At 55.7% G+C, this 26104-nt stretch overlaps 2 protein-coding genes and 2 non-coding genes across 4 annotated transcripts in view; 2 read left to right on the top strand and 2 right to left on the bottom strand.

Annotated features, from left to right (window-relative positions):
- The window catches only part of TSPEAR (thrombospondin type laminin G domain and EAR repeats), an 81038-nt gene extending 63490 nt beyond the window's left edge, over positions 1 to 17548 (bottom strand). The window contains exon 1 of the mRNA XM_049785424.1: positions 17421 to 17548. Coding sequence (XP_049641381.1) covers positions 17421 to 17505 — 85 coding nt within the window. The 5' untranslated portion in view covers positions 17506 to 17548. The remainder of the gene's footprint in view (positions 1 to 17420) is intronic.
- Positions 8161 to 8784, top strand: LOC126026276 (keratin-associated protein 12-1-like). The gene is made up of 2 exons (XM_049785961.1): positions 8161 to 8565; positions 8653 to 8784. Exons 1-2 carry the CDS (start codon positions 8161 to 8163, stop codon positions 8782 to 8784), a joined length of 537 nt encoding a protein of 178 aa, XP_049641918.1.
- Positions 9820 to 9926, top strand: LOC126026580 (U6 spliceosomal RNA). Its single transcript, XR_007501803.1, has one exon. It is a non-coding gene; the product is annotated as a U6 spliceosomal RNA (small nuclear RNA).
- A 4817-nt stretch (positions 17549 to 22365) lies between the features above and the next one.
- LOC126026810 (U6 spliceosomal RNA) lies at positions 22366 to 22469 on the bottom strand. The gene has a single exon (XR_007502026.1). It is a non-coding gene; the product is annotated as a U6 spliceosomal RNA (small nuclear RNA).
- Positions 22470 to 26104: the final 3635 nt, after the last annotated feature.

A 26104-nucleotide genomic window follows, 5' to 3' on the forward strand; every position in this document is an offset into this window, starting at 1 on the left:
CGACTACTAGGTTGTCACTAGTTCTGCTCAAGGTTCTGCGGTGGCACCAAGCCTGCAGGAGGATGGTCCCGGCATCTCTGGGCCACAAGTGTGGGACGCGGGGGACACTGGCCAAGTGCCCATCAGTGCCCAATGCCCCTGGGTCCCATGCCAACATCTCCAGGCTTAGCGGATAGAGCTGTGGACACAAGGATGAGACAAGGACTAAATTCCTCCGGTGGGGTGAGAGGGTTCCCTCAACTAAACTCTGCTGCAAGAAGGGATGGAACGTGAGTGGGGCCTGAGTGATAGGCCAGTGGTAGGGTGTTTGCCTTGCATGCTGCCAATATGGGACGGACCCAGATTCAATCCCAGCCATCCCAAATGGTCCGCTGAATCTGCCAGGAGTGATTTCGGGATGAAGAACCAGGAGTAACCCCAGAGCACTGCCAGGTATGCTCCCCAAATAAGGGGGGGGGACAAAACAAAAGCCTGAGGTCTTTCCAATAAGAGTGGCCTGGCTAGACACCCGCCAATTCACTGAGTCCCGTTATTACCCCGCCCCCCATCCAGACCCAAAATACTTCCACTCAGCTCAGACATGGAAAATGCTGCCGTCCCCTACCTAGTTCAGACCCTGAAATTACTCCAGGCCCCCCAGTCCAGATCCAGAAAATACTCCCTCTCCAGTTCAGACCCAGAAATGACTCCTACCCCACCTGTTCATACTGGGAAATTACTACTGCCCCCCCAGCCCAGACCCTGAAATAACTGCTGCCCCAAGTTCAGGCCTCAGAGGGAGGATCAGCCAAGGAGATGGTGGTGCGGGCTTGAAGGGTTTTGTGGGTATCCCCAGAACCCTGCTCCTGAGGGAGGAAGACACGCTCAAGGTAGACTCTGGTGCAGAGTGGGGACTGTTCAGGTCCCCACAGTCCAGAAACCTGGAGAGAGGAGAGGACTCAGCACATCAGAGTCTGCACAGGGCAGGCCTTGGCAGAGGGGGCACCGACGACGGCACCCAGGAAGGGACACTTGGGTGTGGAGTGTGGGCACCTAGCTGCTGAGATCAGGATACAGGTCATGCAGGTGGCACCCCCTCCCAGGGCAAAATGCTAATATGACCTGTTGGTCAGACCCACACATTTCTGGGAAGGGTCTATAGAAAATAACAAAAGAGTTGCCTCAAGGGCAGAAAGGACATTCAGAGAGAGATTCAGCAAGAAGACTGGGCAGAAGAAGGCAGCATGGAGAGATGGCAGATTCAGGATTAAATTCAGGGCAGCTTAAGAGGTTAGCCTAGAAGCCACACAAGGTGGCTAGGGCGTATTATTTTAAAGTTGGTCATCTCCTGACTTCTACTGATGGACTGTGGATCATTTCCTCACCCCTACCCTGAACCTGGAAACCCACAGGCTGAAAGGGGTTGTAGGTGCCTGGCCCGGGCTGGCTGAGAAAGGCCTCACCAGCCATCCACCACCATCCAGGACTCGATAATTAATATGTAATTCTACACAGAGAGGAGTGGGTGATGTTTTTTGTTTTGTTTTTTGGGCTACACCCGTTTGATGCTCAGGGGTTACTCCTGGCTGAGGGGTCAGAAATTGCCCCTGGTGGGGCCAGAGAGATAGCATGGAGGGTAAGAAGTTTGCCTTTCATGCAGAAGGCCATTGGTTCGAATCCCGGCGTCCCATATGGTCCCCCGAGCCTGCCAGGAGCGATTTCTGAGCGTAGAGCCAGGAGTAACCCCTGAGTGGTGCCGGGTGTGACCCAAAAACCAAAAAAAAAAAAAAAAAGAAAGAAAGAAATTGCCCCTGGTTTGGGGGGACCATATGGGACGCCAGGGGATCGAACCGAGGTCCTTCCTTGGCTAGCGCTTGTAAGGCAGACACCTTACCTCTAGCGCCACCTCACTGGCCCCAGGAGTGGGTGATGTTAAAAAGGACCTCCAGTATCTCAGAGACAAGAGAGATGAGGGCTGGTAGGTGCAGCTCATGACATGAAGCTCACCACATAGAGTGATGAGTGCAGTTAGAGAAATAACTACACTGAAAACTATCATAACAATGTGAATGAATGAGGGAAGTAGAAAGCCTGTCTTGAGTACAGGTGTAGGGGGGTGGGGAGGAGGGAGATCTGGGAAATTGGTGGTGGGAATGTTGCACTGGTGAAGGGGGGTGTTCTTTACATGACTGTAATCATACAATTATAATCATGTTTGTAATCACGGTGTTTAAATAAAGATAATTATATAAAAAAATTTAAAAAAGGGCCTCCAGCCCTTCCACCAAGTCCCAGCCATGCCCCGGCCACGCCCTGGCAGGCTAGGCCCCACCCACCCTGGCTTGCCCGGCCACACCCCCTCCACACCCAGACCACACCCCAAGCAGCTCAGACCACCACCATTCTATTCCAGGTCACAGCCAAGGAAGTCTCACCAAGCCCCAATTGTCTTAGGTCACATCCTGTCATGCCCAGGCCACACCCCAAGGGGCTTAGGCCACGCCCTGCTCCCAACCAGGCCACACCCCGGGCAGCTTAGGCCAGGCCCCTACTCCCATCACCCATGCCTCAAACTCAGATCCAGGGGAGATTCCCGAGGTGGCTGTCTCTCCCCCACTGCTCCTCCCATACCCAGGTCTAGGATCCCAGCCACCTGCTCCATGAGGCCACACTCCTTAGGCCGCTGCTGAGTCTTGAGATCCCTGGGGTCACCCCTGCCCTACTTCCCATCAGCCCCAGGTGCCCTTGGATGCAGGTGCCAGGGATGGGCGAAGGCGGGAACACCAGGGAGAAACTGCCACCATGGAAGGGTCAAGGCACAGGGCGCTGGGCAGGGCCTCCCCAACACCCTCTCTGCCACCCAAGCAAAAGCAGGTGTTTCTACTGAGGCCCCCACCGGATGGAGCCAGGAATGCATGTCCAGGGAGGCCCCTGGGTGCGGGATCACCCCAGTACCCTGCACGAGCCCCCTGAACAGAGCAGAAACCTTCCAATCCCTACAAGAGGAGAGACAGAGGATACAGGGACGTCTGTGCTGTGACAGGAGAGAGGACACGAAGGAAGTTTTGTGCTCAGAATTTATTGGACCCTCAGCTGTGGGCTCAACGCCTGAAGCCAGCAGCCCCCGGCTTTGCATCACCTGGATGAACTGGGCTTGGAGGGGGTGAGGAGAGCCCTGGTGGGCCAGTGGGTGGGACCACGTGACTTTCTGTCGGCGAGTGAGTCGGGTCCTGGGGCCTGTAGGGGCCCTTCCGAGGGGGCCCCGCTGACCCCACACACCCAGAAGGTGTCCTGGGGCCACAACTCAGCAGCAAGGAGAGCCACAAGACACGGGTTTGCAGGTCAGGGTGGGGCCACAGGGCTGGCAGCATCCTGAAGACTGGCATGAGGGCACCATGACCATCAAGGGCTTGCAGCTCGTAGGCACACAGCAGGGAGAGGGGCCACAGGACATGGGCTTGCAGACCATGGAAGACTGGCAGGAGGGCATCATGACCATGATGGGCTGGCAACTCACAGATGCGGAGCAGGGAGAGGAACAACAGGACACAGGCTTGCAGGCCAGGGTGGGGCCGCAGGGTGGGCAGCACCCTGGGGACTGGCTGGCGGGTGCCATGATCATCAGAGGCTGGCAGCTGGCAGGGATGCAGCAGGAAGAACAGCTGGCTTGGCTCATGGTGATGCGGTACTGGTGAGGTCGGGGTGCAGAAGTTGATCTGTGGGCTCTCTCCCCGGCAGCCTTTATACCTGGCCCGGGTGCCCAGCCCTCACGTCCTTCCTGGACCGGCAGGTGCTTTTGCCCCCCAGGCCCTGGCAGCCACGCTCGGACCTTCCGGGACATGATTCAGCACAGCCTCAGCTTCGCAGTGACTCGGGGTGACTCAGCAGCTGCTAGAGGGGATCATTAGGACGAGGGCCTTCTCAGGGCTACAAGGTCAGCCGTGTGTCTATCCTGCCCTCAGTTCTCACATGGGGCTGGCGTTGGTGAGCAGGAGATCCTAAGACCAGGACCTGGTCTCCATGATGTGGAGATGGGCAGGATGCACAGGGAGCTCTGTGCCAGGCCCTGCAAGCTTCTAGGGGGTCCTCACCACTGGCCATAGGCACAGATGGACCCCACGTGCAGGACATTTGGGGGATGGCTGACACAGTGGGCAGGAGAGGTTCAAGATGTGTGGGTGGGTAAGACCTAAAGTCCTGAGCCCGGAGAGATAGCACAGCGGCGTTTGCCTTGCAAGCAGCCGATCCAGGACCAAAGGTGGTTGGTTCAAATCCCGGTGTCCCATATGGTCCCCCGTGCCTGCCAGGAGCGATTTCCGAGCAGACAGCCAGGAGTAACCCCTGAGCACCGCCGGGTGTGACCCAAAAACAAAAACAAAAACAAAAAAGACCTAAAGTCCCAAGCTGGAGCCATAGCACAGTGGGGAGAGCATTTGCTTGCATGCAGCCAACCAGGGTTCGATCTCCAGCATCTCAAAGGAGCACCTCCAGGATGAACTCCTGAGCACAGAGCAAGGGGTAACCCCTGAGCACTGCCAAGTGCGACCTCAAACAGACAAACAAACAAAGACCTGGTGGATCCTTGGAGACCAGATTGGAGCCAGAATTTTGAGTTAAAAATGAAATTGTCCCTCATCTAACACCATGCACAAAGACAAATCCAAATGGATTAAAGACCTTGATATCAGGCCTGAAACCATAAGGTATACATATAGGTCTTTTACGTAGGTAAAACACCCCATGACATTGAGACTAAAGGCACCTTCAAGGAGGAAACAGCACTTTCTCTCCAAACAAATGGAAGCAGAGATAAACAGATGAGACTATATTAAGCTGAGAAGCTTCTGCACCTCAAAGGAAATAGTGCCTAGGAGACAGAAGGCACCCACAGAATGGGAGAAACTATTCACCCAATCCCCATTAGATAAGGGCCTATTATCGAAAATATACAAGGTACTGACAGTACTTAATAAGAAAAAAAAAGGGGGGGGGGGCCGGAGAGACAGCACAGCAGCATTTGCCTTGCAAGTAGCTGATCCAGGACCTAAGGTGGTTGATTCGAATCCCGGCGTCCCATATGGTCCCCATGCTTGCCAGGAGCTATTTCTGAGCAGATAGCAAGGAGTAACCCTTGAACACCACCGGGTGTGGCCCAAAAAAAAAAAAAAAAAGAAAAGAAAAAGAAAAAATATAGCCCATCAAAAAATGAGAAGAAATGAAGAGACACTTCCTCAAAGAAGAAATACAAATGGCCAAACGACACATGGAAAAATGCTCTAAACAACAATGAGGTACCATCTCACACCACAGAAACTGGCACATATCACAAAGAACAGGAACAATAAGTGTTGGTGGGGATGTGGGGAGAAAGGAACTCTCATTCATTGCTGGTGAGAATGCAGTCTAGGGGCCGGGAAGGTGACGCTAGAGGTAAGGTGTCTGCCTTGCAAGCGCTAGCATAGGACGAACTGTGGTTCGATCCCCCAGTGTCCCATATGGTTCCCCAAGCCAGGAGCAATTTCTGAGCGCATAGCCAGGAGTAACCCCAAACGGGTGTGGCCCAAAAACCAAAAAAAAAAAAAAAAAAAAAAGAGAGAGAGAATGCAGTCTAGTCTAGCCTTTATGGAAAACAATATGGAGATTCCTCAAAAAAATGGAAATTGAGGGCCCGGAGAGATAGCACAGCGGCGTTTGCCTTGCAAGCAGCCGATCCAGGACCAAAGGTGGTTGGTTCGAATCCCGGTGTCCCATATGGTCCCCCATGCCTGCCAGGAGCTATTTCTGAGCAGACAGCCAGGAGTAACCCCTGAGCAACGCTGGTGTGGCCCAAAAAAAAACTAAAAAAAAAAAAAAAAAAAAAATGGAAATTGAGCTCCCATATGACCCAGCTATCCTACTACTAGGGATATTCCCTAGGAACACAAAAATACAATGCAAAAATCCCTTCCTCACACCTATATTTATTGCAGTGCTCTTTACAATAGCCAGACTCTGGAAACAACCAAGATGTCCTTCAACAGATGAATGGCTAAAGAAACTGTGGTACATACACACAATGGAATATTATGCAGCCGTCAGGAGAGATGAAGTCATGAAATTTTCCTATATGTGGATGTACATGGAATCTGTCATGCTGAGAGAAATAAATCAGAAGGAGAGAGAACAGTCTCACTCATATATGAGTTTTAAGAAAAATTAAGGAAATTATTGTAATATTGCTCAGAGACATTAGAGATGAGAGGACTGGCTCACAATATGAAGCTCACTGTTGTGCATGTAAACATTTTTATGGGATTATTATGTTACTGACCTACCCTGATCGGTGACTGTGCCCTACCGTAGGGTTTGACCTGGCATTCTGCTCCCACCCTAGGGTGGCACCTGATTCTGCTCCCACCATTGGGTGGTACCTGATCCCACCATTGGGTGGTACCTGATTCTGGGGCATATAAGCAAGGGTTTGTGGAAGGCGAGGGGCTTTTTTTCCTGAGGCCTATTCTTAGGCCTTTTGGCTTAGGCCTCTTCACGGAATAAAGAGCTGTTTTCTTCGGAAGCCTGACTGCCTGTTGGCTTTCTTCCCGCCGCATTCTCCTCAGAACCACTGGCTGAACAGGGGAACAGACGCGTGGTCCGAGCTGGAGGAGAAAGGCCTCATCCTCCATCCCTCCATCAGTCAACCTCATCAGGGGTTGACTTACAACAGCTCACCACAAAGAGTGGTAATTTCAGTGAGGGAAATAACTACACTATCTTAATGAATCTTAATGAATGAGAGAAGTAGAGTGCCTGTCTCGAATACAGGCAGGGGTGGGGGAAGAGGGAAGGTGGCATTGGTGGTAGGAATGTTGCACTGGTGAAGGGGGGTGTTCTGTTTATGACTGAAACCCAACTTGTAATCATACAAACCCATGCTTGTAATCATGGTGCTTAAATAAAGATTTTATATATATTTAAAAAAAATGAAATTGGTGGGGGCAAACACAGGACAGCAGGCAGGACACACGCCTTGTACAACTGACATAGGTTCGATCCCCGGCACTCTTTACAGTTTCAACTCCACCAGTAGTAACCCCCAGCACAATCGGTGGTGAGTTACCCTCAAGAACCGCAGGGTCTGGCCAACAAACTAACCAAAACACCAGGGTCTGGCCAACAAACTAACCAAAACTAACCAAAACATACAATGTGGGTTATGGCCCATTACCAAGACGTTCTTGGGGTTTAGTGACAGAGGAGACCCATGGGGGTCTTCACGTGGGGGATACCTGGCTCAAAGAGGAGGCCAGGCTGGGCTCGGTACGCACCAGGGTGGCTGTGGGATATGGTACCAGCCTCACAGTCCCAGACCACGGAGACCGGGCACTGTGTGACTCTCAGCTCCTTCCCAAGGTCCAGCTGCTGAGTTTCTCCAGAAACACCTGTCGCCTCACTTCCTGGATGGCTCCGGCGTCTACAGCACATGCCAATGCAGATATGGGGGGACAACTGAGCTCAGACAGCAAAGGAGGGTTCGAAACCACATCAGGGCAGTCAGGTCCTGGGCTGGCCACAATAGCCTACATTGCCCTGTCTACACCCACAGGCCCTCCAAACCAGCATGGTTCTATCTAAACTCACAGACCCAAATAATATGACTCTCCACAGACCCAAGTAACCAATTATGAAGGATCTACATCCCCAAATCCCCCATACCCTAATACTGACCCCACAGACCCCCTAACCCAGAACTGCCCAGTCTAGACCCCAGACTGTCATGTCTACACCCCACAGAACCCACCCCAACCAGAACTGCCCGGCCTTAGTGTCCTGTGGTCATCGCTGCTCCATCACCCCATGAACCCAGGGCCTCACAGAGGCTGGAAAAGGACAGAGGCAGTGCCGTGTTCTGCCACAGTTGGCACAACCGGCCCTGAGGAACCCACCAGGACAATTGAGTCACACCAGATCTTCCTGTTTGCAGCAGGCGCCCGGCCGAAGCCAGACTTGTTTGTGACAGCAGCAAGGGAAAGCGCATCCTGGGGCCATACGGGGAAGTGTGGAGCCTGCCAGGAGGAAGTCCGCAGGCAGCTTCCACAGTGCCCAAGCCCAGAGCCAGTATAAAGGCCGCCGGGGAACAGCAGGGGGCACAGACACCCAACGCCCCAGACCACACACACCCCAGCAACGCCCTCAGCACCCACCATGTGCCACACCAGCTGCTCCTCCGGCTGCTCCCCCAGCTGCCAGCCCATGCTGTGCCTGCCCTCCTGCCAGTCCTCAGGGTGCTGCCCACCCTGTGGCCCCACCATGCTCTGCAAGCCTGTGTCCTGCGGGCCCCCTCCCTGCTGCATGCCCACGAGCTGCCAGTCCATGCTATGCCTGGCACCCTCCTGCCAGTCATCCTCAGGTTGCTGCCCACCCTGTGGCCCCACCCTGCTCTGCAAGCCCGTATCCTGCGGGCCCCCGTCCTGCTGTGTGTCTGTGAGCTGCCAGCCCATGATGGTCATGGTGCCCTCCTGCCAGTCGTCCTCGGGGTGCTGCCCGCCCTGTGGCCCCACCCTGCTCTGCAAGCCCGTGTCCTGTGGACCCCCGCCTTGCTGTGCACCCGTAAGCTGCTCCCCATGTGGCCCCCCGTCCTGCTGCTGCTGAACTCCACACTCCAGCCAGCTGCTCCAGTGCTGGCCCCTCCTCCAGGAAGACTCCCTGGGTGGCCTTGAGGGTCTGCCCATGGAACTGGAAAGTCTGTTCTGCATAGGGATAGTCCCCAGTGCCCCTGGACACCTCCTGGGGAGCCTTGGCATCAGGACTCCGCTCTGTCTCCAGTGAGAAGTCACAACTCCTGAGACCCAATAAATCCTGATTTTCCATGCAGCTCCCTCTGGTTCATTGTCTGATGTTCTGGGGTTCTGGGACAAACAAGCCACAGCACAGTGCTGCTTCCCGTGGGCAGGACAAAAAGAAACAGGGGTCATGGTAGGCCAGTGAGGGACCACATGGTGCTCAAGACCCCATTGCCTGAGGGTCCTGTGCCAAGGGGGGTAGGAAACCCCACCTGCCCCACAGACACAGCGTTAGAGGCACCACTACAGGCCATACAGGCATAACAAAATGTTTGGATGATGTGGAGTTGGAGCGATAGCACAGCAATGGGCACTTTACCAGCATTTTTTTTTATATTTGGTTTTGGGGCCACACCCAGCGGCGCTCAGGAGTCACTCCTGGCTCTGCACTTAGAAATCTCTCCTGGAGGGGCCGGGAAGGTGGCGCTAGAAGTAAGGTGTCTGCCTTGCAAGCGCTAGGTAGGGCGGACCGCGGTTCTATCCCCCGGTGTCCCATATGGTCCCCGCAAGCCAGGAGCGATTTCTGAGCACATAGCCAGGAGTAACCCCTGAGCTTCACCAGGTTTGGCCCTCCCCCAAAAATCGCTCCTGGCAGGCTCTGAGAAACCTATGGGATGCCTGGGATCTAACTCAAGTCTGTCTGGGTCAGCCATGTATAAAGCAAACAGCCTATCACTGTGCTATCATTCGGGCCCCAATTCAGTATAATCTATTTTGGGGGGGGGTTGGGCCACACCCAGTGAAGCTCATGGGTTACTCCTGGCTCTGTGTTCAGAAACCGCTCCTGGCTCAGGGGACTATATGGGATGCCGGGAGATTGAACCATAGTCTGTCCTAGGCAAACGCCCCTGCTCTGGCCCCCCAATTCAGTATAACTTGAAAAGAAATCAAGGAAACCACGGGCTGGAGCAGTGGTGCTAGAGGTAAGGTGTCTGCCAGGAGCGATTTCTGAGCACATAGCCAGGAGTAATCCCTGAGCATCAACAGGTGTGGCCCCAAAACAAAACAAACAAGAAATCAAGTGCTCGCTTCGGTAGCACATATACTAAAATTGGAACGATACAGAGAAGATTAGCATGGCCCTTGCGCAAGGATGACACGCAAATTCGTGAAGTGTTCCATATTTTTTTTTTTTTTTATTTTTTTTTTTATTTTTTTTTTATTTTTTTTTGTTTTTTTTTTTTTTTGGGGGGGGGGCACACCCAGCGGTGCTCAGGGGTTACTCCTGGCTATCTGCTCAGAAATAGCTCCTGGCAGGCACGGGGGGCCATATGGGACACCGGGATTCGAACCAACCACCTTAGGTCCTGGATGGGCTGCTTGCAAGGCAAACACCGCTGTGCTATCTCTCCGGGCCCAAGTGTTCCATATTTAAAAAAAAAAAAAAGAAAGAAAGAAATCAAGCAAACCACTGTAAGAAATCCATCAAGGCGGGGCCGGCGAGGTGGCGCTAGAAGTAAGCACCTTGCAAGCGCTCACCAAGGAAAGGACCACGGTTCGATCCCCCGGCGTTCCATATGGTCCCCCAAGCCAGGGGCAATTTCTGAGCGCATAGCCAGGAATAACCCCTGAGCATTAAATGGGTGTGGCCTGAAAAAAAAAAAAAAGAAATCCATCAAGGGGCCTGAGAGATAGCATGGAGGTAGGCATGCAGAAGGAGGTGGTTCAAATCCCGGCATCTCATATGGTCCCCTGAGCCTGCCAGGAGCGATTTCTGAGCGTAGACCCAGAGTAATCCCTGAGTGCCGCCGGGTGTGACCCAAACAAACAAACAAACAAATCCATCAACTACAATCAATTACATCAACTACAAAACCCATAAAAGATATTAGCAAGTCATTTACTATTATCAGTAGACACTGTGACAACCTATTCAGAATGTCGCTTGACAAACTTCAACATAGATTTCAGATTAAAAATCATAATAACTAGCAGCCTCCACCCAAACCTGCCAGAAATCTTCCCAGCAGAAAAATGACCCAGCTGCCCCACCAAGTCCAGGAGAAAATAAGAACTGACCATTCTTCCCAGTAGCCCAGGGATTCCTCTGTGGCCTTCTCAGAAAGGCGTTGGGGGTACATCCCATCTTTCTAGAAGTGACCCCCAACAGCCCAGCACCAACCCCTACACCCTCCCACAGCTCTGTGGCTTAATCTTATCAAACAGCCAAGCCATGAAATTTGTTTCAGATCCACAAATCCTGAAATGCTGTGGCATGTGACTCTTCAATAGCTTATAGTCACGTCCCAGGAAATCTGATGGAAAGTTCCATAGAAACCTCCCAAACTCAGAGAGCCTGAACAATAACACAGAACCTCAACTAGCGTCAACCACAGCCCAGGAAATACTCAGACACTAACATTAATAATGCCATAGAGGGGGCGGAGAGATAGCATAGCAGTAGGGTGTTTGCCTTGCATGCAGATGAGCCAGACCAGATGGTGGTTCAAATCCCGGCATTCCATATGGTCCCTGTGCCTGCCAGGGGCGATTTCTGAACGCAGAGCCAGGAGTAAGCCCAGAGCACTGCAGGGTGTGGCCCAAAAACAAACAAAAAAAGCCAGAGAGATAGAACAATCATTTCAAACTTACTCCTGTTGATCTAAAATTTGATAATTCCATTGCCTTTTTGTTGTAACAGACAATATGATGTGAATTTGTACCTTCAAGGGGCAGGCTGGGGTAGAGGATGGGAGATGGGACACTGGGAAAGGGGAGGTAGTGGGAAGCAGAAACCTCATGCCCAATTCTGAGGGATTGGGGAACATGGATCTGGAAGCAAACATTGACACAGGAAATAATCCACACAGATTGAAGGGGAAAAAACAGGTTCCACAAGCTTTCCGCTCACTAGCAAAAGACACCAGCAGGCAGATATGCTAGTTGTAGAAACTGAAGCCACAGCCGCTTCTCCCTGACACCCAAGGTCTTAATGGGGAAGAGAAAGTCCACCCCATGGGTGGAGAACAGGTAGCAGCCAATCCAGAGGTGCTTCTCACCCAGGGGGGACAAGCGTATGCAAAGAAGAAATATCCTGAATAAATGTACCCCAGTTTCTTTAGCCACTCGTCTGGGTTGTTTCCAGATTCTGGCTATTATAAATAGCGCTGCAATGAACATAGGAGTGCAGAAGGCCTTTTTGTGCTGTGTGTCTGTGTTCCTAGGGTACACCCTACGAGTGGTATAAGAATACTATGCAGGGGCCGGGCGGTGGCGCTGGAGGTAAGGTGCCTGCTTTGCCTGCGCTAGCCTAGGACGGACCACGGTTCGATCCCCCGGCGTCCCATATGGTCCCCATATGTTGCCAGGAGCAACTTCTGAGCGCATAGCCAGGAGTAACCCCTGAGCGTCACAGGGTGTGGCCCAAAAACCAAAAAGAAAAAAAAAATACTATGCAGCCATCAGGAAAATGAAGTCATGAAATTTTCCTATACATGGATGAACATGGAAACTATTATGCTGAGTGAAAGAAGTCAGAGGGAGAGAGACAGACACAGAATAGTCTCCCTTATCTATGGAATTTAAGAAAAAAGACATTATTGGAATAATACACAGAGACAATAAAGATGAGGGCTGGAAGACCAGCCCACAGTATGAAGCTTGTCACAAAGATTGGTAAATTTAGTTGGAGAAATAACTACACCAACAACTATCATGACAATGGTAGTGAGTAAGAAAAGTAGAATACCTTTCTTGAAGATAGGAGGGGTGGAGAGGAGAAAGATGGGGGCATTGGTGATGGGAAGGTTGCGCTGGTGAAGGGAAATTGCTTTCTTTTTCTTCTTCTTTTTTTTTTTTTTTTTTTTTTTTTTTTGCTTTTTGGGCCACACCCGGTGACTTCAGGGGTTACTCCTGGCTATGTCCTCAGAAATTGCTCCTGGCTTGGGGGACCATATAGGACACCAGGGGCTCAAACCACGGTCCGTCCTGGGTTAGCACATACAAGGCAAACACCCTACTGCTTGCACCACTGCTCTGGCCCCAGAGCGGTGTTCTTTTTTATAACTGAAACCCAACTACAAACATGTTTGTACTCATAGTGCTTAAAGATATTATTATTATTATTATTATTATTATTATTATTATTATTATTATTATTTTGGTTTTTGGTCACACCCAGCAGCAGCAGGGATTACTCTGGCTCTACGCTCAGAAATCGCTCCTGGCAGGCTCAGGGGACCATATGGGATGGCGGGATTCAAACCAACATCCTTCTGCATGCAAGACAAAGTGCCTTATCTCCATGCTATCTCTCCGGCCCAAGACATTATTTAAAAAAAAAATCATAGGAACTACAGAGAAATAAAGAGACTTTGTGAACTGGCTCCAAAAAAAAACAAATTATCCTGAATAAAATAAAAACTAGTCACTCAATAATCAGTCAACCATAAAGGAAAGCTCCTTCCCTCTTTCTGAGGCCCAACCAGTGGGCAGGATCCCAATGCCCCTGTAAAAGTGACCAGAGGAGGGGCAGTGACCCTGAGCCTGGACAAAGCCTGCAGGGAGCAGGCTAGCGCCTGCCACAGACCAAAGAGCAGGTGTGTGAGCACAGGGGGGCCACGCCTGTGTTTGTCCACCTGGGCCAGCTGACTCGGTCACGCGCTGGGTTGTGTGGTGCTCGCTGTCCGAGGATGTCCTTGTGGAACCAGCTTCCTCAGGGATCAAGCAGGAACAGGGAAGGAAGCCACACTAAGTACACGGTGGACGCAGGCCAGCCGGGTATAAAGGCGGCCTGGGGGGACGGAGCCGACACACCGCCCCATCCCACCCCGCCACCATGTGCCACACCAGCCGCTCGTCCTGCTGCCAGCCAGCCTGCTCCGACTGCAAGGGCTCTGCAGGTTGCCAGCCGGCCTGCTCCGACTGCAAAGGCTCTGCAGGCTGCCAGCCGGCCTGCAGCACTGGCCCCTCCTGCCCGCCAGCCTGTGTGTGCCAGGCCTCCTGCTGCCCCCCAAGCTGCGGACAGGCCCCTGCCTGTGTCCTGGTCTGCTGTGCATCCAGCCCCTGCCCCCCGCCATGTTGCATGCCCACTAGCTGCCTAGTCCATGCTGTGCCTGGCACCCTCCCTGCCAGGCATCTCTAGGGTGCTGCCCTCCCCTGTGGCCCCCACTCTGCCTCTGCAAGCCCGTGTCCTGCGGGCCCCCTCCTTGCTGCGTGCCCATGAGCTGCCAGTCCATGCTGTGCCTGGCACCCTCCTGCCAGTCATCCTCAGGTTGCTGCCCACCCTGTGGCCCCACCCTGCTCTGCAAGCCCTTGTCCCTGCCGGGCCCCCACCCCCCTGCTGTGCGTCTGTGAGCTGCCAGCCCATGATGGTCATGGTGCCCTCCTGCCAGTCGTCCTCGGGGTGCTGCCCCACCCTGTGGCCCCACCCTGCTCTGCAAGCCCGTGTCCTGTGGGGCCCCCGCCTTGCTGTGCGCCCATAAGCTGCTCCCCATGTGGCCCCCGCCCCTGCTGCTGCTGCTGACATGTGTCCCCAACAGCTTGGCTCACCTGCGAGACTCACTGTCCAGACCAGCATGTCTAAGACGTCTCCTGGAAAGACTGTGGCCACAAGTCCCACCTGTTCTGGCCCCAACGTCTCCTGCCCTCTTAGTTGGGGGCCTGGCCTCTAAAGCAATAAATAAATAAAGCTCTCGTAGCTTCCATCCTACTGCCTCCGTGGTGCTCTGAGGTTCTGGGACCCACTTCCTCAAGGCACGCACAACGGTACAGGGTAGATCGGGGGTGCTGAGACCCTAAGGTCGGGCAGATCGCCAAGCACCTGACTCAGCTGTCCAGCCCCGGGGTTGCTCTGAGTGCCAGCTTCCGAGTGCCTGTCCGATCCAGGCAGCCAGAGGGTCTGTGTGTTTGTGCAGGGTCCAGGAGCCCCTGGGTGCACGTGGGAGGATGTACTTGCATTGGCTGCTGGGCTGCACCTGCACAAATTATAGCAACAGTGCGCGTGTGTGTCGCGAATGTGATTTCATTTGAGCGTATGTTCTTGTCTTATCTGTGTGCTGGGGGAACCCAGGTCCCTGTGTGACACGTGCATGTGTGTATACAGTGGTTGTATATGAGCATATATGTATGTGCTGGGTTCTAACGATCATGTGTGTGTTTTCTGGTGGTGTGTGCATACACTTGGCTATATATGATCATGTATGCCTGTGTGTCAATGCACTGGATTTTGTGTGATCGTGTGTGTGCACTTTAACACTTGACCAGTTGTACAAACACCCTGATTTCGACAGAGCGACCGAGGGATGGAGGGACCGAGAGAAAGAAGGATGCCTCGAGGGATGGAGAAGAGGCACAAAATGGACATCAGTGATCTCACGCAAGGGCCAGAGCAATAGGATGTATACTGGTGCTCACACATGCTCGAGTCGCACAGGCCCGGGTGCAGACACGTGCAGAACTGCCCAGGGTCCCCATTCCGGTGCTGCAGGGGCTCGGCCGGAGGCCCCATGACCGGCTCTACTGCCGCAGCCACTGTCCAGGCCAGTGCTGCTCTACCCCACCCCCACGGGGCTCCAGCCGCCCCACAGCTGCCAGCCTGCCCCCAGGGATACTGATACCCTAACAATGTGGCCGCCTAAGAGTCACGCAAGCTGGGCATGTTCACGGGTCCCCACCCTCAGAGGGATGGCAGGAGCTACTTTGAACCCCGAGCCCCCACACTAAGAGATGGAGCTGGGGTCGTGCCCCGCTTGTGGGGTGAGTGACAGGGGTCCAGAGGCCGGGACACCCAGCCCAGCCCTCGGCAGAGCTACGCCCAGGTCCCTGCAGGTCTCAGCCGACCTGACAGAAGGAAGCAGAGACCCCCCCCACATGGGGTCACACACGGATCATGCGGGTCACTCAGGGGTCACACACAGGGTCTTCCCTCACGAGGCTCAGATGGCCAGACACAGCCACGCACAGGAACAAGACAAAGAGTCTGACCAGATACTTGGGGGACCCGGGGTCCCATGAACTAAGTTGCTGAGAGCCCTGAGATGGGTCCTGCCAGGGTCCCCCACCCCGGAAATCCTGTGAGGGAGCACAGAGTGATTCGAAGCTGTGGCCCAATTTTCTATGAGGACCAGAAATGGCTCTGCATTAGGACCAGAGTGGTAGTACAGTGGGAGAGAGGCCGACCTGGGTTCTATTCCCGGCATCCCATATGGTCCACTGAGCCTGCCAGGAGATTTCTGAGTGCAGAACCAAGAGTAACCCCTAAGCACTGCTGGGTGTGTCCCAAAACCAAACAAACAAACAAAGACTGGCCGTCGGGGCAAAGACTTTCAAGGAAATAGGGGTGGGAGCAGAGCGGGTGCTGGGTGGTGCCAAGGTGAAGGTAGGTGCCATTTGGGGTGAGGCCTGGAGGGGCCCCCAGAGGCCCCTGCCAGGGGCTCAGCATCGAGTCTACCCTCAGCCAGCAGGGGGCACCTGCACACGGGACAACAAAGGCCTCTCCGGCACCTGCTGGGGCTGCCCAGGGCCATGCTGAGTGCCTGGGGTGGGTCTTCCTGCAAACATGCCCACCAAGAGGGCAGAAATTGGAGAGCCCAGAGCACTCCAGAGCAGGGTGGGCAAGTGGGGCTGCCCTCCACCGCAGAAGGAAATCCTGTCCCTGTATGGGTAATAACACATAGGGCACACACACACACTCACATACACACTGACAGTCTCACACTGACATACACAATCACACACTCACATACACACACTGACACTCACACGAGATCACAGCTGGAATGAAGTCAGATGTGCACATGCATGCACACACACATGCATTCATAGGCCATGAGCAGGATCAGGACATCTGAGTCCCCTTCCTGCCCCGCAGTGTAGACTCCCAGCGGGTCCAGAACTGGCAGAAAAAGACTGGGAAGCAGAGCGTGGTGGTAGCCATAGTCTCGGGGGCTCGGGGCTCAGGGGCTGGGTCGGCTGCACAAGCAGCCTTTCTGCAGCTCCTCTGGGCTCCTCGCGACGAGCATGAAGCTGCCTGTCGCCGTGAGTCACCGGAGCTGCCACAGCTGCAGGGCCGGGCCATGGGGCGCATGTGGGTCCGAGCCGGAGCCAGGCGAGCGAGCTGGGGACAGGCCATGGCTGCACCCGCCTCGCAGAGCCACCTCGTGGGGGGAGCACTTGGCGGAAGCTCAGAGACCCCAGCCCACACAGGACCCCAGGGCCCAAGCCCCTCCCCAACACAACCACAAGCAGAGACCCCACCCACAACGGGATGGTGTCCCCAAGCTTGAGCCACCTGAGCACCCCAGAACCGGAGAGCCAGCCCTGAACACGGGCGCAACTTCGGGAGGCCAGCATCGAGGCCACCCAGGGCCCCATCCCACCTACCCGCCCACTCTCCAGCTCTCTTGGGTACCTAAGGACCTGGAAAGTGGGGGCGGCCTCCGTCCCCCACACACGCACCTGGTGAGGCCAGCCCGAGGGCCCGCGTGGAGTCTCAGCCCAGCCACTCTGTCCTCTGCTCCAAGTTCCCGTGGGCCACTCTCCCTGCACCCCTGGACCAACTGGGCACGTCTGGAGGCCACTGTGGCCCGCGGGAGAGCAGGTGCACAGGTGGCTGCTCTGTGGGTGCCTGCAGCTCTTGGCCGCCGCTGCCCAGCTGTGCCCCAGCGGACCGGACCCACTTACCCGTGCAGGGCTCCCAGGGTTGGGCGCCTCGGCCAGGGGTCCCCAGGGGCAGCAGCAGCGCACAGAGGGTCAGCAGGGCAGACATGGGGGCCGGGGCTGGGGCTCCATGCAGGGCTGCTCAGGTCCCCAGGGCGGTCACCGGGGGCCCCATCGATGGGCTGGGGCCGGGGCAGGTGGGGCAGCCGCCAGCGTCGGCTTGTCTTGTCGGCTGCAGGTGACAGCGATAAGATCTCCGATTACTCACTGGAGCCTCCCGGCACCGCCAGGAATAGCACGGCCGGCCAGGGGCCAATGCGGCCCAGGGCGCCGTTGGCAGAGCGAGGACGGGCGCTGGGAGCCGAGCGCTGCTGCCCAGCCCGGCCTGGGAAGGGCTTTTTATCCTCTGCCCGGCCTCCGAGGGCGCGCAGTGTGCCAACTGCTGGGCTTCAGGAATTTCCCTCGGAGGAAGTTTGGGCTTCCAGGGAGCAGCTAATGAGATTGGGTGTGGGGAGGGGGCGCGGCCGGGAGCAGCGGGGGGCGTGACAGAACCCCACAGACCCGCAACTCCCTGAGCCCCGCCCCAATTCAAGGGGGGGTCTGTGTAGCCCGTGGGGGGGGCTCACCCAAAGCCCTGCGGAGACGTGCCGGGTACAAGGCGCTGGCCTGACCAGGGCTCTGGGATTAGGGGGCTGCAGGCAGGTAGAAGACAGACATGGAAACTCCTCACAGAGCAGCCCAGATGGGGGCCCCGTTCCTCCCTTATTGTCGGCTGCGTGCAGAGGGACAGAGCGGAATGGTAGCCAAGACAGACAGACGGGCAAGGACATAGGCAGACAGGCGAGCAGACAGGTGGGTAGACAGACAGGTGGGCAGACAGACAAGACGACAGCCAGGTGAACAGACTGGTTGGCAGACAGATGAGTGGTGGACAGGTGGCACTGACACAGTGCCCAGGGCTGTGAGAACAGACCTAGAGGACCTCAGGGTGAGGGGCTCCCGCTCTAGGACGAACTTGGGCCACGATGAAAGCCAGCAGCCCCTTAGCCTGTGGGTATGGTCACTCTCGGGTGAGGGAAACTTCGGAACAGAGGGGGCTGAGTGGGTGGGCATGGGGAACCTCCAGACAGTCACAGCCTACGGGCGGATCCACCATGCGCCCCTGACCCCTGATCTCCACCCATGCCATGACCCTTGACCTCTATACATGGCCATGACCCTTGGCCCCCACTCACAGCCATGACCCCTGACCTCAAGTCTTGCTGACTGAGCTGTGGGCACATTTCACCTTCTCATAAAAGCCCTGGGCTGGGCTCACCTGGGACCCCTGAGGTCCGACCCTGTGACCCTAAGCACTCGGAGAGCAGGGTGAGGCTGTCCCCACCCTGATCCAAATGTGGGGAACCAGGAGATGTTTCCTACCTGCCCACCAGTGGGCAGTGCCAGCTCTATGGGCACCAGACGAGGCTCAGACGGCCGGGTTCTTCTGTCCTGCTCTGGGCGTCAGCTTGGACTCCCACAAACCACTCCCCTCCCATGGGCTCTGGGAAGTAGGTCCAGTGGGATCCCCGAGGTGCAACTTGGGGGGTGGCTTGGGCAGAGGGTCCTGCTCACAGGGCTCCGTGTGTGAGAGAGGGTGGCGAGGGAGAGAGAGAGAAAAGGGGGGGAGAGGGGGAGAAAGAGAGAAAGCGAAACGGAAAGGGAGAAAGGGGGAGAGAAGAAAAGAGAGAGGGAGAGAAAGAGGGAGAGGATAAACCAGGAAAGCACCTGCCAGATTCCTCCTCACCACTGCCCTGACCTGATTCCTTCTGCAGCCGTGTTGGGGGGTCCCACCCTTCTGCCCCTCCCCTTAGAGGTTGGTTGGGTGCCTCTGGCTGTTTGAGAGATGCGGCAGGGCCACACGGGGTGGACAGTGAGCGTCCTCGGGAACCAGCGTCGGGGTGCAGGCAAGTGAGGCGACACTCGAGGGAACTGGGGCACCGTGGCCGGCTTCCTACTCTGCGCAGCCTGTCATTTCCAGCTCCGCAGGGCCCCGGCTCCAGGCAAAGCCACCCTCCCCACACAAAGGCTGTTCTTAAAATTCTTTACAGATTAGCCCATGGTCCCCTAAGACCCATAAAGCCCGGGGTTCCCTGTTTCTGGGGCTACGTTGTAATTTCCCCAACAACCTGCTGAAAGCCCCAGGAAGCTTAGCAACCAGCAGCCGGCCCAGGAGGAGCTGAGCTGCAATTATGGGGTGCAGGGCTGCGGGGCCGAGGCGCCCACTTCAAAGGGCCGGGTGGGGGGCGGTGCGGGCAAAGCTGTAATTAGGGCGGGCAGGCGACCACGGGCGTGCTCACGCCTCGGCCCCGAGCGGCGAGAAAGCCCCACGTGCGGGCACCGGGCCGGCTTGAACAAAGCGCCAATGTTTGATGTGAGTCACAGCGCCAGGGGCAGGCCGCCCCACCCTGCTCCAGGACCCCAGCGGCCTCCTGCACCCCTGCACACCAGGAGACCCCCTCACCCCAACGGACGGGCCTATGGTACCCAGGAAGGGGCCCTGGCAGGCAGCGGGTCCCAAGGAGACCAGCCAGTCATTTCAGCTGTCCTATCCTTGAGTCACCCCGTTCCCGCCATGAACCTGGGGTGTTTACAAGGAAAGGAGGGCACAGAGGGCCCCTGGGGTCAACTTCGAAGGTTTGGTGGGGTCAGAGAGATAGTGCAGAGGTTAAGACACTTGCCTTGTACAAACTGACCCGGGTTCAATCCCCAGCATCCCATACATAACGTTCCGAGCCCTGCCAGGAGGGATTCCTGAGCACAGAGCAGGAGACAGCCCTGAGCCTGCAGTGAGGCTGTTTACTCCAACAGATTGAAAGTCCCCAACTGCCCCAGTTTACCGAACATCGCCACTGGCAGGGACCACCGAGTTCATTCCCCCCCCCCCCCCGCCACCACTGGCCCAGACGTGACCCAGACTTCCCATGCCAGGACTCTCTCTCCTCATGGCCGAGTCCTCCCTAACCTTCTCATGGCCGAGTCCTCCCTGAACCTCTCACAGTCCTGTCCTCCCTGACCCCTCAGACCTAAACCCTCCCTGACTCCCCGAGTCCCTCCTCCTTTCTCGAAGCCGCTTCCCACCTATACAGCCCAGGGCCAGGCGGGCTCCAGGCTCACCTCTGCTCCGGGCCTCCCACCACCTCCCACTGGCCCTGCATGGTGAGGGTTTCTGCCGAGGACCTGCGGGGCCCCCCGGAGCTGTCTCTCCTGAGGGGTCTCTGCATCATCTCCTCAGGGGCTGGGCCACATGGGCCCCTTTCCTGCCCCCGCCAGCCCCAGGCTCTGCCCCATGCTGCCTGCACCACCCTCCCTTCCTCCCTCCCTCGGCATATTCTCCCAGCCTAGTGCTCTGTGGCTCTCACCCATTCACCCGGACCCCAGTATTTCCTCTCATTCTGGGGCCTCTGGTTTCTGTCTCCCCCACAGGGAAGGAATAGCTGATTGTCCTGCTCACGTCCACTCAGATCTTCCTGCCAGGGGAGCTGAATCCCGAAAACACAGTTGAGGGACATATCACCCCATTCTGCTCAGACTGACCTCGGCCCAGCACCATGGGGGCTGCGTGCCCAGGATTCTATAGGGAACATCTGGATGGGAGGTGCTTCCTGGGTCTAGACGGCTCCATCTGCTCAGTGAGAACATACCAGAACCTCCCAGGACTTTCCAGAACCTTCCCGAACTTTCCAGAACTGCAAGCCTGCCAATGGAAATGGGCCCCAGGGCCTGTGTGGTGCAGTGAGCTCTGACGCTCGCGGCAGTGCCAGCATCTGAAAGACAGAGATGTGGGCACAGGCGCTGAAACTCAGGCTGAGGAGAAAGGTCCTGGCAGTCCAGACAGGTTGGTCCCCACCTCCCCACATACAGCAGGTCTTAGATGTGGGTGCTTGGGGGAGACAGGCAGGGCTGAGGTGCAGGGGGTCTGGCTAAGAGCCGAAGGAGAAACCCGTTTCTGTGTCCTCTGGAGAGACAAGAACCTTCTGGAAGGAATAAGGAAAGTTCGAGCATCAGAGTCCAAGCCCAGGCCCTCTGGACAGAGAAACGGTTCTGGCACGTGAACCGTAGGGCATGCCTGAGGCTGTGGACAGGCCTGGATGCCGAGTCTTCAAGGCCTGGTGGTTCCACCCACGTCCTGTCACAGGTCACTCCCCAGGGCTCCACACACCCGATGCCAAGGGGCCTTTCTGACCTTCAAACTCCAGGAGCGGGGTCCCTCCTCAGGCCCCAGCTAGAGTTCTACCCTCACCAGCCCAACAGGACCCTCCACAGCAGAGCCAGATTGAGGGTTCCTGTCACAGGACTCTTGGGTCAAGCCAGTCAAGCGGCCCCTCCCGCCCTATCCACAGTGCTAGAAGCAGACGCTGGGCGGGGCCTGGTGGGGAGCAGAAGCAGAAGCAGAAATGGCCACAGCAGGGGGGAAAGAGCACTGGGGGCAGCGGGAAGCTCCCCGCCTGCAGTGCTCGAGAAACACATGGACCTTCGCACACGCTCAACACTCCTACATTCTCTCACTCCTGTGTTCTCACACACATGCACTCACACTCACGTACACACACTCCTAAATACATTTACCCGTATGCTCATACGCACATTCATTCTCATTCCTACTCACACACGCCACCGTCTCCTCCTGGGCCCAAGGGGTCCATCCCCAAGACCTTGGGCTCAGAGCTTAGATCCCAGAAGGCTCAGCCCTGGGGTAAGGCCCACAGCACAGGAGAGGTGGGAAACCCACCAGGGGCCTTGGAAGACACCACTCAGCCCCCCACAGGCCGCTGCATTGGGGAGTCTGTCCTTCTCCTGTGTGTATGCACAGAAAGGTTGTGGGCACGCGCCACGTGCGTGGATGGAGATGTGCATTTAGACATCAAGACGAGCATGCAGGTGTGTGCGCCACACACGTATGATGTGGAGGGGTTTGCTTTTTTTTTTTTTTAATATGGAACACTTCACGAATCTGCGTGTCATCCTCGCACAGGGGCCATGCTGATCTCTGTATCGTTCCAATTTTAGTATATGTGCTGCCGAAGCGAGCACGGGTTTGCATATATATATTTTTTTTTTGGTTTTTGGGCCACACCCGGTGGTGCTCAGGAGTTCCTCCTGGTTCTGTGCTCAGAAATCGCTCCTGGCAGGCTCGGGGAACCATATGGGATGCCAGGAATCAAACCTAGGTCTGTTCCGGGTCAACTGCGTGCAAAGCAAACACCTTACCACTGTGCTATCGCTTCAGTCCCATTGTACATATTTTTCCTGTGTGTAAAGTGGGTGTCATATGACACATGGGTGTCATAGTGTGAGTGCAGGTGGGCGTGTATGTGTGAGGCATGTATATGCATGTGTTATAGTGTAAGTGCAGGTGGGTATGCTCATGTATACGGTAGTGTGTGTGCAGATGGATGTACACACCTATAGCATTGTATCTATAGCATAGTTGTGTGTGTACAAGTGGGTCCACATGTTAGTGTGTGCAGGTGGGCACACATGTACGTTGTGGCATGTCCAAGTGCGGGTGGGTTTGCGTATGTGTCCCCCAGGACAGTGAGTTGTGTGGTCCATGTCCGCACGTGTCAGCACATGTCCCATGTGCAGCCGCTGCTCACGATCCAGTGTGTTGTTGGCCCAGGACGAGGGCTGAGTCAGCGCGGGCAGCTGCCACCACGCACAGCTGGCAGCCCTCAGGGCATCGCAGGAAGGTCCCCTGGGAGCCCTGGGTGTGCGCGGGGCCCCATCGCTAATGAGGCACTGTCCGCCCAGGCCTGCACTGTGCTGGGGGAGCACAGCCAGGCTCGGGGTGCCTCATCAGCGGGTTCAGGTCAGGACAGCAGGGTGACCAATAGCGAGAGACAGTGGGCTGCAGCTGGTGCCCCCCAATACCAACCCATGGAGTGTGACCCAGGAACCTGCCGGGCTCTGGAGGTCCCCGTCCCGGAGTTGTTCTGAGATGCACCAAGCCCCAGGGGAGAGAACGCACAGATGCAACAGGAATGCATGGCCCAAGGGTCTCGAGTTGGGCCAGAGGGTCTCAGGCATGTGTGGGAGGCCCAGCACCTCAGTTCCGTTGGGTGGCACGTGTAAACACAAGCCTGTGGCATCAGGTCGCACCAAGGCACCATCTGTGACCCTCAGCTCTGGGTCACCTGAGCCAGCCTGGAGCCCACCCAAGTAGCTCCACTATACGTGGGGTCCCAGGGACTCCTCAAGGAGGGCCGCCCACCCCCTGATCACAGTGAGGTTGGGCTATAGCATGGCCGTCTCGGGGGACGGGACCCTCCTGGCTTCCACAAAGACCCTCACAGTGTCTGCTAAACGGCCCCCCCCCTGCACAGAGCCAGGCCTGGGAGGAGCGGGGTAAGAAATGGAGCAGGACAGATAGATAGATGGATGGATGGAGAAAGAAAGTCCATTTCAGTAAGGAAAGCTGGCCGATCATCTTAGCGGCCCCTGCTGAGTGAGGTCAGGCAGGACAGACAGACACGACCTCGATCATGGGACCAAGCAGAGACAGCACAGCAAGGAGGGCGCTGGCCTTGCATGTCACAGGCCAGGGCTCAATCTTGGGCAGCCCAAGATTGCCAGGAGGTAGCCCCAGAATCAGGGGGGGGGGGGAATACAGTGGGGAAATAATTCTCAACCCCAGACAAGAGGTGCAGCTGATCCCTGAGGGGAAGCAGATCGTTGGGGTGGGGTTGTCTGCCGGGTGGGCCACACCCAACAGTGCGCAGGGGATCCTCCTGGCTCACAGAGGTGGGCATTTGCCTTGCAGGCAGCTGGTCCAGGACCATCATCCCAGCATCCCTTATGATCCCCCGAGCCTCCTAGGAGCAACTTCTGAGTGCAGAGCCAGGAGTAGCCCTTGAATGCCGCCAGGTGTGACCCAACCCCCCGCCCCCAATTACTCCTGGTGATGTTTGAGGTAGGGTAAATCATATGGGATGCTAGGGATCGAACCCAGGTCAGCTATGTACAAAGCAATTGCCTTCCCTTCCCTGATGTCCTCCATTGCTCTGGCCCCCAGAGCGTCAGAAAGTTTTATACTGGGAGCCTTACTGTTAACCAAACTATATAGATCACAATGCCTAAAACTCAAAATAAGTAAGAGGGGCTGGAGCGATAGCACAGTGGTAGGGCATTTGCCTTGCACACAGCCGACCTGGGATGGACCCTGGTTCAATCCCTTGCCGGGAGTGATTTTTTTTTTTTTGGGCCACACCCGGTGATGCTCCGGGGTTACTCCTGGCTATGAGCTATGAGCTCAGAAATCGCGTCTGGCTTGGGGGACCATATGGGACACCAGGAGATTGAACCTAGGTCCGTCCTAGGCTAGCGCAGGCAAGGCAGGCACCTTACTTCTAGTGCCATCACGCCGGCCCCAACCAGGGTTGATTTTTTTTGGGGGGGGGCCACACCCAGCAGTACTCAGGGGTTACTCCTGGCTGTCTGCTCAGAAATAGCTCCTAGCAGGCACGGGGGACCATATGGGACACCGGGATTCGAACCTACCACCTTAGGTACTAGATCGGCTGCTTGCAAGGCAAACACCGCTGTGCTATCTCTCCGGGCCCTTTTTTTTTAAAGTTTTTTTTTTGGGGGGGTGGCACACCCGGCGGTGCTCAGAGGTTACTCCTGGCTGTCTGCTCAGAAATAGCTCCTGGCAGGCACGAGGGACCATATGGGACACCGGGATTCGAACCAACCACCTTTGGTCCTGGATCGGCTGCTTGCAAGGCAAATGCTGCTGTGCTATTTCTCCGGGCCCAAACGGGTGATTTCTTTTTTTTTTTTTTTTTTTGGTTTTTGGTTTTTGGGCCACACCCAGCGGTGCTCAGGGGATACTCCTGGCTGTCTGCTCAGAAATAGCTCCTGGCAGGCACGGGGGACCATATGGGACACCGGGATTTGAACCAACCACCTTTGGTCCTGGATCGGCTGCTTGCAAGGCAAACACCACTGTGCTATCTCTCCGGGCCCCCCAAACGGGTGATTTCTAAGAACAGAGCCAGGGGGCCGGGAAGGTGGCGCTAAAGGTAAGGTATCTGCCTTGCAAGCGCTAGCGTAGGACGGACCACGGTTCGATCCCCCGGTGTCCCATATGGTCCCCCCAAGCCAGGGGCGATTTCTGAGCGCATAGCCAGGAGTAATCCCTGAGCATCAAACGGGTGTGGCCCAAAAACCAAAAAAAAAAAAAAAAAAAAAAAAGAACAGAGCCAGGAGTAACCTCTGAGCGCCCTGGGTGTGGCCCCAAAACAAACAAAAAAGTAAGAGAGAGCACATAAAGAGGGAAAAAAGAAAGAACTCCATTTGTGGGGAAGAGTACTACTAAAGCACGTAAGGTGTTTGCCTTGCAAGTGGCTGACCCGGGTTCCATCTTTGGCACCCCAGAGGGTCCCCCGAGCCCTGCCAAGAGTGAGCCCTGAGTGCAGAGCCAGGAGTAACCCCTGAGTACTGCCAGGTGTGGCCCAAAACCAAAGAATGAGAGAGAGAGAGAGTGAGAGAGAGAGACAGAGAGAGAGAGAGAGGGAGAGAGTCAAACCACTTCAAAACCTTAACTGTTGTGAACTGACTTGCAGCTCATGCGAATTACAATTTAAATTTGCAAATGACTCATAATTTGCTTTTGATTTTAATATGTGCCTTAGACTGTCTTTGAGGTGAATAGCTGTGCACACCGC

This window comes from Suncus etruscus, chromosome 13 (assembly GCF_024139225.1).
Source record: "Suncus etruscus isolate mSunEtr1 chromosome 13, mSunEtr1.pri.cur, whole genome shotgun sequence".
Taxonomy (NCBI): domain Eukaryota; kingdom Metazoa; phylum Chordata; class Mammalia; order Eulipotyphla; family Soricidae; genus Suncus; species Suncus etruscus.